The sequence below is a fragment of the Salvelinus fontinalis genome, chromosome 29 (assembly GCF_029448725.1).
Source record: "Salvelinus fontinalis isolate EN_2023a chromosome 29, ASM2944872v1, whole genome shotgun sequence".
Classification (NCBI taxonomy): domain Eukaryota; kingdom Metazoa; phylum Chordata; class Actinopteri; order Salmoniformes; family Salmonidae; genus Salvelinus; species Salvelinus fontinalis.
This window is the reverse complement of record NC_074693.1, coordinates 23,771,201-23,784,321: the sequence shown is the minus strand read 5'-3', so window position 1 is coordinate 23,784,321 and position 13,121 is coordinate 23,771,201. Positions and strand designations below refer to the sequence as shown.

The window sequence follows — 13,121 nt, the reverse complement described above, 5'->3', positions numbered from 1 at the left end:
GGTTCGTGGATCGAATCTCCGCTGAACAAGGCAGTTAAGCCATTGAAAGTATTTCACTCCAATGACTTCCAATTCCTACTTTTAATCCAACTCCCGCCTTCATATTGTACTGATTGCTCATCACGTCCCTGTGAAAGCCAGCCCTCCTCTTAAACCACTGTTCCCCAGTAGGCCATCATTGTAATTAAGAATTTATTATTAACTGACTTGCCTTCTTAAATTAAACAACTTAAAAAATATAAATTCCAACTCACTTTTATTTATTCCATATTGATCATTTTATTGTGGTTATCTATTTATTCATCCATTTGACGTAGGATGTCCAGAAATACGCGAAGGCAGTGAAAGGATAGATAGGTCAACAACAAGGAATATCGTCCTGACATTATGCAAAAACAAAAACAAACATTAACAACAAATCAGTAAAGCATCTCCGTCTGGAATCGATTGCAGTACTACGCATGTACAATGTTGTCTGACCCCAACACACTTCCTGGTTTAACAGCGTGTGCACACGTTGAAATGTCATCGTGAACACTGAACAATCCGCAAATTTAGCTACATCTGTTAGGGGATTCGGGTCGTTATTTCAATCAGTTCTTCTGACTTTTTCCGTCAATCGGAGGACGCACGCAGATCATGAAGGTTTTCATAACAAGACGCATCCCACAGGAGGGAATGAAGATTCTGTCACAGGCTGGAGTGTATGCAGGTTTCACTTTATAGTTTGCTATGATCAGCTTGGTAGCTAGCCTAATGAGTATCTCATGAGCTGGCACTTTTAATCTATAATGCATGACATGCCAGTAGTGTTATAATTGTGTTACTTAATTTTAGTGCTAGTCTACTTCTTGCTGTATAAATGCATTGGACACACACACAGGAAGTGGAGGGTAATGTTACACCGTGTTCTAAAAGTGAAATTTCATTGGAGTTGTTTATGACCTTTATTCCAGGTCACACATTATAGTGGGTTCACTGAAGGCGTTTTTATAACTTACAAACGTCTATGTAACATTTGGTTTAGGTAATGAGGTATAATAAAGATTAAAGGTAGTGGAAGGTATGGGGGGAAAACAGACCTTGAAAAAAAAGCACACAGACAGACAATGCAGAATATGTGGAGAGTACTGTACAATGAAGTAAATGTTGTAAATTGTCTTGGTCTCTCATTTTAATCTGGTCATCTCCCCGTTTCCATGGAAACAGATGTAAAGTGTCACTGTGGGACTCTGATGAGCCTGTTCCGAGGGCGGAGCTTCTGAAGGGCGTGGAGGGGGCCCATGGGCTGCTGTGCCTCCTGTCGGACAAGATCGACACAGAGGTTCTGGACGCAGCAGGTACACTGAACATAATCTGGATCAGATTAACTCAGATTAACTCAAATAGCACTTCTCAGTATTTTCCAATACAGTACCAGTCAAAAGTTTGGGCACACCTACTCATTCAAGGGTTTTTCTTTATTTTTTACTATTTTCTACATTGTAGAATAATAGTGAAGACATCAAAACTATGAAATAACACATGGAATCATGTAGTAACCAAAAAAGAGTTAAACAAATCAAAATATATTTGAGATTCTTCAAAGTAGCCACCCTTTGCCTTGATGACAGCTTTGCACACTCTTGGCATTCTCTCAACCAGCTTCATGAGCTTTATTTGTAACTTATTTTTTAACTTATTGCTGCTACCGTCTCTTATGACCGAAAATAACTTCTGGACATCAGGACTGCGATTACTCACCACGGACTGGCAGAATCCTTTTGTCCCCTTAACGAGTCTGACGTGAATTATATACTGCTTCCACGGGAACAGGCCCAGATCCCCGTGATTTACGTGAAGAGGAGGCAGAGAAAAAGGGGCCAGAGGGCGGGCTGCCTTTTGAGAATTCGTAGGTGATCAAATTAACCTCCACTTCCTTCCATTCTGCTAGCAAATGTAAAATCTTTGGAGAATAAAATCGATGACCTACGCAGAAGATTAAACTACCAATGGGACATTCAAAACTGTAATATCTTATGCTTCACAGAGTAGTGGCTGAACGACGACACTATCAACATACAGCTGGCTGGTTATACGCTGCACCGGAAGGACAGAACAGCGGCGTCTGGTAAGACAAGGGGACAGCGGACAGCGGATGTTTTTTTGTAAATAACAGCTGGTGCATGATATCTAAGGAAGTCTCGAACTATTGCTCGCCTGAGAATCTCATGATAAGCTGTAGACCACACTATCTACCTAGAGAGTTTTCATCTGTATTTTTCGTAGCTGTTTACATACCACCACAGGCTGAGGCTGGCACTAAGACAGCATTGAATGAGCTGTAGTCCTCCATAAGCAAACAAGAAAATGCTCACCCAGAGGTGGCGCTCCTAGTAGCCGGGGACTTTAATGGAGGGAAACGTAAATTTGTTTTTCCAAATTTTTATCAGCATGTTAAATGTGCAACCAGAGGGTAAAAAACTCTGGACCACCTCTACTCGACACACACAGCTCTTCCTCGCCCTCCATTTGGCAAATCTGACCATAATTCTATCCTCCTGATTCCTACTTACAAGCAAAAATGAAAGCAGGAAGCAACAGTGACTAGATCAATAAAAAAGTGGTCAGATGAAGCAGATGCTAAGCTACAGGACTGTTTTGCTAGCACAGACTGGAATATGTTCCGGGATTCCTTCGATGGCATTGAGGAGTACACCACATCAGTCATTGGCGTCATCCATAAGTGCATTGATGACGTCATCCCCACAGTGACCGTACGTACATACCCCAACCAGAAGCCATGAATTACTGGCAACATCTGCACTGAGCTAAATGCTAGAGCTGTGGCTTTCAAGGAGTGGGACTCTAACCCGGAAGCTTATAAGAAATCCCGCTATGCCCTCCGACGAATCATCAAACAGGCAAAGCGTCAATACAGGACTAAGATCGAATCGTACTTCACCGGCTCTGACGCTCGTCGGATGTGGTAGGGCTTGCAAACCATTACAAAGGGGAGCACAGCCGAGAGCTGCCCAATGAGACGAGCCTCCCAGACGAGCTAAACTACTCATAAGCTCGCTTCGAGGCAAATAACCCTGAAACATGCATGAGAGCACCAGCTGTTCCGTGAATACTGTGTGATCACGCTCTCCGCAGCCGATGTGAGTAAGACGTTTAAACAGATCAACGTTCACAAGGCCGCAGGGCCAGACGGATTACCAGGACGTGTACTGAGAGCATGCGCTGGCCAACTGGCAAGTGTCTTCACTGACATGTTCAACCTCTCCTGTCCGAGTCTGTAATACCAACATGTTTTAAGCATGCATGTGCCCAAGAACACTAAGGTAACCTGCCTAAATGACTATTGACCCGTAGCACTCACGTCTGTAGCCATGAAGTTCTTTGAAAGGCTGGTCATGGCTCACATCAACACTTTTATCCCAGAAACACTAGACCCACTCCAATTTACATACCGCCCCAACAGATCCACAAATGATGCAATCTCTATTGCACTCCACACTGCCCTTTCCCACCTGGACAAAAGGAACACCTATGTGAGAATGCTATTCATTGACTACAGCTCAGTGTTCAACACCATAGTGCCCTCAAAGCTCATCAATAAGCTAAGGACCCTGGGACTAAACACCTCCCTCTGCAACTGGATCCTGGACTTCATGACGGGCCGCCCCCGGGTGGTAAGGGTAGGTAACAACACATTCACCACGCTGATCCTCAACACAGGGGCCCCTGAGGTATGCGTGCTCAGTCCCCTCCTGTACTCCTTGTTCACTCATGACTGCACGGCCAGGCACGACTCCAACACCATCATTAAGTTTGCCGATGACACAACAGTGGTAGGCCTGATCACCGACAACGACGAGACAGCCTATAGGGAGGAGGTCAGAGGCCTGGCCGTGTGGTGCCAAGACAACAACCTCTCCCTCAACGTGATCAAGACAAAGGAGATGATTGTGGACTACAGGAAAAAGAAGACCGAGCACGCCCCCACTCTCATCAACGGGGCTGCAGTGGAGCAGGTTGAGAGCTTCAAGTTCCATGGTGTCCACATCACCAACAAACTAACATGGTCCAAGCACACCATTACAGTCGTGAAGAAGGCACGACAAAACCTATTCCCCTTCAGGAGACTGAAAAGATGTGCCATGGGTCCTCAGATCCTCAAAAGTTTCCACAGCTGCACCATCGAGAGCATCCTGACTGTTTGCGTCACCGCCTGGCATGGCAACTGCTCGGCTTCCGACCGCAATGCACTACAGAGGGTAGTGCGAACGTCCCAGTACATCACTGGGGCCAAGCTTCCTGCCATCCAGGACATCTATACCAGGCGGTGTCAGAGGAAGGCCCTAAAAATTGTCAAAGACTCCATCCACCTTAGTCATAGACTGTTCTCTCTGCTACCGCACACCAAGCGGTACCAGAGCGCCAAGTCTAGGTCCAAGAGGCTTCTAAACAGCTTCTACCCCCAAGCCATAAGACTCCTGAACATCTAATTAAATGGCTACCCAGACTATTTGCATTGCCACACCTCCTCCCTCCCCCACTTGTATACCGCTGCTACTCTCTGTTGTTATCATCTATGCATAGTCACTTTAGTAACTCTACCTACATGTACATATTACCTCAACTAACCGGTGCTCCCGCACATTGACTCTACCGGTACCCCCCTGTATATAGTCTCGCTATTGTTATTTTTACTGCTGCTCTTTAATTACTTGTTACTTTTAAAATTTTTATTCTTATATATTTTTTAGCTGCATTGTTGGTTAGGGACTCGTAGGTAATCATTTCACTGTCAGGTCTACACTGGTTGTATTCGGCGCATGTGACTAATACAATTTAATTTGAGGTAGTCACCTGGAATGCATTTCAATTAACAGGTGTGCCTTGTTAATTTGTGTTTTTCTTTCCTTCTTAATGCGTTTGAGCCAATCGGTTGTGTTGTGACAACAAAAGATAGCCCTATTTGGTAAAAGACCAAGTCCATATTATGGCAAGAACAGCTCAAATAAGCAAAGACAAACGACAGTCCATCATTTCTTTAAGACATGAAGGTCAGTCAATGCGGACAATGTCAAGAACTTTAAAAGTGCAGTCGCAAAAACCATCAAGCGCTATGATGAAACTGACTCATGAGAATCGTCACAGGAAAGGAAGACCCAGAGTTACCTCTACTGCAGAGGAGAAGTTCATTAGAGTTACCAGCCTCAGATTGCAGCCCAAGTAAATGCTTCACAGGGTTCAGGTAACAGACACATATCAACTGTACAGAGGAGACTGCATGAATCAGACCTTCATGGTCGAATTGCTGCAAAGAAACCACCACTAAAGGACACCAATAATAAGAAGAGACTTGCTTGGGCCAAGAAACACGAGCAATGGACATCAGACCGGTGGAAATCTGTCTTTTGGTCTGATGAGTCCAAATTTGATATTTCTGGTTCCAACCGCCATTGTCTTTGAGACGCAGAGTAGGTGAACGGATGATCTCTGCATGTGTGGTTCCCACCGTGAAGCATGGAGGAGGTGTGGAGGTGCTTTGCTGGTGACACTGATGAGACTATCATTTGTTTTTCCAACAGGACAATGACCCAACACCTCCAGGCTGTGTAAGGGCTATTTGACCAAGGAGAATGCATCAGATGACCTGGCCTCCACAATCACCCGACCTCAACCCAATTGAGATGGTTTGGGATGAGTTGGACCGCGGAGTTGAGGAAAAGCAGCCAACATGTGCTCAGCATATGTGGGAATTCCTTCAAGACTGTGGGAAAAACATTCCATGTGAAGCTGGTTGAGAGAATACCAAGAGGGTCCAAAGCTGTCATCAAGGCAAAGGGTGGCTACTTTGAAGAATCTCAAATATAAAATATTTTGGGATTTGTTTAACACTTTTTTGGTTACTACATGATTCCATGTGTTTTTTTCATAGTTTTGATGTCTTCACTATTATTCTACAATGTAGAAAATAGTAAAAATGAAGAAAAACCCTTGAATCAGTAGGTGTGTCAAACTTTTGACTGGTACTGTATATTTAAGGTTTATTTTGAATTGTACACATTTGCAGCTAAAAGCTGAATTGCAGCATACATATGCCTACATAAGTAAGTAAATTAGAAATCTGTAATTTGAGGCTGTTAGATATGTGTTGTAAGGTAGTTCCCATTTTGTCTTCTCCTAACACGTAGCTATTGATTTGTGTTCAGGTCCAAACCTGAAGGTTATAAGTACCTTGTCTGTCGGATTTGACCACATGGCCATAGATGAGATCAAGAAACGGTAAGACTAACTACCAACTAGCTTGTACGCAGTGCTTAACTTTGGAGGAAAGAGGTGCAGGAGCTGTCTTTTTCGAAGTCAGTCCATTAGACTATGTTCACAGAAATTCTCAAATTATATTATGCTACAGAGATCTGTTTATTCACTGTTAATCAAATGTATTTATAAAGCCATTTTTTTACATCAGCAGATGTCACTAAGTGCTATGTAGAAATCCACCCTAAAACACCAAACAGCAAGCAATGCAGATGTAGAAGCATGGTGGCTAGGAAAAACTCCTGAGAAAGGCAGGAACCTAGGGAGGGAACCAGGCTCTGAGGGGTGGCCAGTCCTTTTCTGGCTGTGCCCAGTGGAAGGGTTCATACGCATTTTGACAGATGGAATTTCATTACTTTTCCATGACTTTTCCATGACTTTTAACCAAATTTCCATGACCAATAATTGGTGGTGGCTCTGTCGCCTACATGAAAAAAGTCAGCATAATTAAAGGCTTCTGGTCTCTGATCCCATGTAGGCCTACTATAATGGGAAGAAAAAGTATGTAACCCTTTAGAATTACCTGGATTTCTGCATAAATTTGTTATAACATTTGATATGATCTTCATCTAAGTCAGAAAAAAAGACAAACACAGTCTGCTTAAACGAATAACACACACATCTCTTTATTGATCACACCGTGTAAACATTCACAGTGCAGGTTGGAAAAAGTATGTGAACCCTTGGATTTAATAACAGGTTGACCCTCCTTTGGCAGCAATAACCTCAAACAAACGTTTTCTGTAGTTGTGGATAAGACCTGCACAACGGTCAGGAGGAATTTTGGACCATTCTTCTTTACAAAACTGTTTAATTTCAGCAATATTCTTGGGATGTCTGGTGTGAACCGCTCTCTTGAGGTCATGCCACAGCATCTCAATCAGGTTGAGGTCAGGACTGACTGGGCCACTCCAGAAGGCGTATTTTCTTCTGTTCAAGCCATTCTGTTGTTGATTTACATCTGTCTAATGGGTTGTTGTCCTGTTGCATTACTTAACTTCTGTTGAGCTTCTATTGGCGGACAGATAGCCTAACATTCTCCTGCAAAATGTCTTGATAAACTTGGGAATTCGTTTTTCTGTCGACGATAGCAAGCTGTCCAGGCCCAGCCCCAAACCACGATGCTCCCTCCACCATACTTTACAGTTGGGATGAGGTTTTGATGTTGGTGTGCTGTGCCTTTTTTTCTTCCACACATAGTGTTGTGTGTTCCTTCCAAACAACTCAACTGTAGTTTCATCTGTCCACAGAATATTTTGCCAGTAGCACTGTGGAACATCTTGGTGCACTTTTGCAAACTTCAGACATGCAGCAATGTTTCTTTTGGACAGCAGTGGCTTCTTCCGTGGTGTCCTCCCATGAACACCATTCTTGTTTAGTGTTTTATGTATCGTAGACTCGTCAACAAAGATGTTAGCATCTACCAGAGATTTCTGTAAGTCTTTAGCTGACACTCTAGGATACTTCTTAACCTCATTGAGCATTCTGCGCTGTGCTCTTGCAGTCATCTTTGCAGGACGGCCACTCCTAGGGAGAGTAGCAACAATGCTGAACTTTCTCCATTTATAGACAATTTGTCTTACCGTGGACTGATGAACATCAAGGCCTTTAGAGATACTTTTGTAAACCTTTCCAGCTTTATGCAAGTCAACAATTCTTAATCTTAGGTCTTCTGAGATCTCTTTTGTTTGAGGCATGGTTCACATCAGGCAGTGCTTCTTGTGAATAGCAAACTCACATTTTGTGAGTTTTTTTTATAGGGCAAGGCAGCTGTAACCAACATCTCCAACCTTGTCTCAATGATTGTACTCCAGGTTAGCTGACTCATGACTCCAATTAGCTTTTGGAGAAGTCATTAGCCTAGGGGTTCACATACTTTTTCCAGCTTACACTGTGAATGTTTAAATATTGCATTCAATATAGACGAGAAAAATACAATTTGTGTGTTTTTAGTTTAAGCACACTGTTTGTCTATTGTTGTGACCTGATCTTCATCTATGTAAAATTTATGCAGAAATCCAGGTAATTCCAAATGGTTCACATAATTTTTCTTGCCACTATCTTCTGCCGTTGTGCCCTTCATCAAGGCACTTAACCCCGTACAGAGTAGAATAACTGCACTGTTAGGCTACTGTATAAAATGCACGTGGTCAACCCTCCATCTGGAGAGCTACAGGGTGGGCAGGTTTTTGATCCAGCCCTGAAACACACCAGTCTCCTTATCAAGTTCCTGTTGAGCAGCTGATGTTTAGGCTACAATTTGGAGCAGGGCTCGGAACAAAAACCTTCACACCCAGTAGCTGTTGGCCACCCTCGATATAAAATATTGCAACATTTACAACCAAACACTTTTTTATGTTTTTATTCAATTATTCCCTCATTCATTCCATGAATCAGGGATAAAACGAATAAGGTAGGCTACTTCAAAGCAAGTTAGCTCACTAAGACATGTTTATCTATAATATTCATGTTTCAGGGGAGATCTATGCACAGCATCAAAGTTATTTGTCAATTAGGCTATTCTTCGAATATTTTTTGCATTGTCGGATTTACATGGCTAGCCTACTGTTTAATAGAGGGGAATCACAGCTTTCAAATGATGGTGTCAGATTTATTTCTCAACAGTGCCGGTGAAAAGGCAACAATGAGTCAACGACTTTAATTCTTAGGCATAGCGAGATAGCTTCTAGTATGGCTAGTTATGTTTTGAATTGGCTATATAGTTAGTCTATCATTCTTTTAAAGGCTACTTGCTGCTGAAATGTCTCTCTCTCTCTCTCCTCAGGCAAATGGCCCACATGCAGATAATGCACAGCACATGCAGATAATGCACAGCACATGCAGATAATGCACAGCACATGCAGATAATGCACAGCACATGCAGATAATGCACAGCACATGCAGATAATGCACAGCACATGCAGATAATGCACAGCACATGCAGATAATGCACAGCACACGCAGAGAGATGCGCTGAAGGCTATGCCTAATTCTGATCATGGCTGATATCTTGATTTTTAAGTGATTTGATAATATATTTTAAAAGGAAATCACAATATTAAAATGAAATGACTTTTCCAGGATGTTCATAACCTTAAGAAACCCAATTTGACAACTTGGAACATCGCATCCTGCTCATTCAGGCTGGCGCATTCTCAAACTGGAACAGTCTACTGCCACGCATGCACCGGATTCACAGACTAGCGGAAAATAAACTTGAACAAAGCGGAATCATGATATGGATGCCCACTCTCAATTGCTATTCAATGCAGACCCCACATTCACCCCTTCACTCCACTTTGATCAACCTTTTTTTGACTGTGTGTGAATCTGGGCCGCTGATAGGCCACTTTGTTTTATAGAGGAGCCGGTAAGCAGTTCCGGAAAATTTTGAGGTGCCGGTACGGCGCTCCGGCCCAATTCAAGCAATGAATGTACGAACAAATACCTTCCTCACATCTAAGTCAGAAACTCTCATTGTGCCCTCGTCCCCATGTTCTGTGCAGAGGGGTGCGTGTGGGCTACACTCCAGATGTCCTGACTGATGCCACAGCGGAGCTGACCGTTGCCCTGCTCCTGGCTACAGCTCGGCGGCTACCAGAGGGCGTGGTGGAGGTCAAGAAGTCAGTGACCAATAAAAACACAGATACATTTACTACATGAGACTTCAGTTTCAGATGGCCACTCTTACATGTTGTACATTGATACTTTAGGGATGTGTTGCTGAACCAAATTTCTATCTACAATTAATATGAGCAAAACAGAATGTGTGTCCTCATTTCCCACTTTTTAACTCTCTCGCTGTCTCTCGCTTTCTCTCACTTTCTCTTTCTCTCTCTCAGTGGAGGCTGGAGCACCTGGAAACCTCTGTGGTTGTGTGGTTATGGTCTGTCAGGCAGCACTGTCGGTGTCATTGGACTGGGACGCATAGGTAGTGACAGTAATTGATTGATACTGGATTCTGGGACTCCTGCCTTTAGGCCTGTGGTCCATACAATCCAAACTGTAGCTGAAAGGGCTGGACAAAATGTCTTACTAACTGATTGATTGTCTGGAGTCAATGCTGTTTTCGCTCAGGTATGGCCATTGCCAGGAGGCTGAAACCGTTTGGAGTGAAGAGGCTCCTGTACTCTGGAAGAACTGCCAAATCCTATGCTGCTGAGGTGGAGGGAGAATACGGTGAGTGGGGTTGGAGGGGCTAGGGAAAACAGGAAAGTATAAGAGAGAGGGTGAGAATCAGATGAGGTGTTTACTTGGCTGTTTCTTCACCCTCTCTCCTCCCATCTCTGTTCCAGTGCCCTTGGACACGCTGGTGTCTGAGAGTGATTTTGTCGTGGTATCCTGCGCCCTCACACCAGAGACCCAGGGCCTGTGTAACAAGGACTTCTTCAGCAAGATGAAGAACACCGCTGTCTTCATCAACACCAGCAGGTACTCCATTAAACACGTAGAGCAGTGCAAAACAAACCACACTGACTGCTTTTGGAAATAAGCACTGTTACACACAATCATTCAAAGTTGTAAAAATAGAGGTGTGTGTGTGTGTGTGTTAGGGGTGCAGTGGTGAATCAGGAGGATCTGTACCAGGCTCTGTCCAGTGGTCAGATAGCTTGTGCTGGGCTGGACGTCACAACCCCAGAACCACTCCCCACCGACCACCCCCTCCTCACCCTCAAAAACTGTGGTGAGTATATGGAGACACAGGGATGGAAGCCAGTTTACTCTGTTTTATTGTCTATGATTCGTCTCTAATCATTGTTGTGGTCTTTCCAGGGGAATCAAGAATACTATTTTTTTTACGCCTGCTCATTAAAATGAACCAGTTGCTTTTCCCCAGAGATGATGATTTATACTGAACAAGATATAAACGCAACATGTAACAATTTCAAATATTTTACTGAGTTACAGTTTTATATAATGAACTCAGTCAATTGAAATAATTCATTAGGCCCTAATCTATGGATTTCACATGACTGGGAATACAGATATGCATCTGTTGGTCACAGATACCTTAAAAAAAATGGGCCTCAGGATCTAGTCATGGTATTTCTGTGCATTCAAATTGCCATCGATAAAATGCAATTGGGTTCGTTGTCCGTAGCTTATACCTCCCCATACCATAACCCCACCGCCACCACGGGGCACTCTGTTCACAACGTTGACATCAGCAAACCGCTCGCCCACATGACGCCATGCACGTGGTCTGCGGTTGAGAGGCCGGTTGGACGTACTGCCAAATTCTCTCTAAAACAACGTTGGAGGCAAAAAATGAACATTCAATTATCTGGCAACAGCTCGGTTGGACATTCCTGCAGTCAGCATGCCAATTGCACACTCCCTCAACTTGAGACATCTGTGGCAGTGTGTTGTGTGACACAACTGCACATTTTAGAGTGCCCTTTTATTGTCCCCAGCACAAGGTGCACCTGTGTAATGAGTGTGCTGTTTAATCAGCTTCTTGATATGCCACACCTTTCAGGTGGATGGATTATCTTGCAAAAGGAGAAATGCTCACTAACAGGCATATAAACAAGAGAAATAAGCTTTTTGTGCGTATGGAACATTTCTGTGACATTTTTATTTCAGCTCATGAAACATGGGACCAACACTTTACATGTTGTGTTTAGATTTTTGTTCAGTGTATATTGTGCAATCCGATCACATCCCTGTTAATACTTTTCTCTCCTCTGTCCACCTGCAGTGGTCTTGCCCCACATTGGCAGTGCTACCTACTCCACACGTGGCATCATGGCAGAGCTGTCCGCAAACAACCTGCTAGCAGGCCTACAGGGCACAGACATGCCCAGCGAACTCAAATTCTAGTGCTGCTCTACAACTACTCAATTCTGCCTGGGTCCTCCTGTTAGAATGATTTTTTAATCAACCAATCAGTAGTCTTTACCAGGGAAGGTAAAAGCCTTAAGTAACCAGGAAGGAATCTGTGTTGAGATTATTGCAGTTCTATTAAAGAAAAGTTTCACCCATTTTGAATGTTTTATAATTTTTGTGCGTCTCTGAGCGATGTTCTATCGATTCCCGGGGATTTTCATGTGTTTTCATGTGTACCTGAGCTATTCGCCGTTCAAACATGCAGAAATACAGCCAGTATGCCATGTTTTGCATCGCAAGAAATACAGCCGGTATGACGTCTTTTGCGTCATAGAAATACAGCCGGTATGATGAATTTTGTATATGATGTCAAATTCGTCCTTTCGGCTGTATTTATGCCTGCTTGAATGGCAAATAGATGCACAAAAACTGTATAACATTTAAAATGGGTGAATGTTTCCTTTAATATGCTCTCCTAACATGAAGGTAAACTTCTGCCTCTTGCTCTTACTGTTTTATAAGAAAGAACTAACTTATAAAATGTTACTTGAAAGAGGAAGTGTATAGTATTAGTGTTTTGAGAACATGCCTTAGTACACTAACAGTACTCCTAAGGGTCAGCCATGACTTCCTTTTAAAGACGTAGAAAAGCACTACAATGTCTCTGCACACAATTCATTAGTGACCTTGTCGAATTGTACAAAATACTTGAATAAAATAGTAGTTGTAATGGTAATGTTTTCTCTTGTTCTCATGACAGTCTTGTGTTTGTTGAGATATGCATCTCCATTGTATATTTGTGCATAATTCTAAGAAACACCATCTCTAATTAATCTATGGTAAAACGCCTCGTCTGTAATCATTGTTTCAAACCAGCTAATCCCTCCCTCTAACATGGTCTGTCATTCTGGCTTTGTTGAATAAAGTAGAAATGTTGTACAGTATGTAGAAATGTGTGAACATATTTCCCCCATAAG

The 13,121-nt window shown here is 43.0% G+C and overlaps 1 protein-coding gene across 2 annotated transcripts; it reads left to right on the top strand.

Annotated features, from left to right (window-relative positions):
* Window positions 1–466: 466 nt before the first annotated feature.
* LOC129827665 (glyoxylate reductase/hydroxypyruvate reductase-like) lies at window positions 467–13,088 on the top strand. Of its 2 annotated transcripts, none has more exons than XM_055888710.1 (9): window positions 467–704; window positions 1,210–1,340; window positions 6,207–6,279; window positions 9,780–9,938; window positions 10,158–10,246; window positions 10,393–10,494; window positions 10,611–10,746; window positions 10,869–10,999; window positions 12,017–13,088. In XM_055888710.1, exons 1-9 carry the CDS (start codon window positions 640–642, stop codon window positions 12,136–12,138), a joined length of 1,008 nt encoding a protein of 335 aa, XP_055744685.1. In that variant the 5' UTR covers window positions 467–639; the 3' UTR covers window positions 12,139–13,088. The 2 variants fall into 2 exon arrangements, with proteins under 2 accessions (XP_055744685.1, XP_055744684.1); XM_055888709.1 differs by having other exon boundaries at window positions 468–704; window positions 9,822–9,938.
* Window positions 13,089–13,121: the final 33 nt, after the last annotated feature.

What these genes read in the sequence shown, in the direction of transcription:
- LOC129827665 (XM_055888710.1), top strand. Translation starts at nt 640, where the DNA reads ATGAAGGTTTTCATAACAAGACGCATCCCACAGGAGGGAATGAAGATT. An exon ending in ATAGATGAGATCAAGAAACG is followed by an intron (nt 6,280 to 9,779) that starts GTAAGACTAACT and finishes CTCACATCTAAG; the next exon opens with TCAGAAACTCTCATTGTGCC. An exon ending in GGCGTGGTGGAGGTCAAGAA is followed by an intron (nt 9,939 to 10,157) that starts GTCAGTGACCAA and finishes TCTCTCTCTCAG; the next exon opens with TGGAGGCTGGAGCACCTGGA.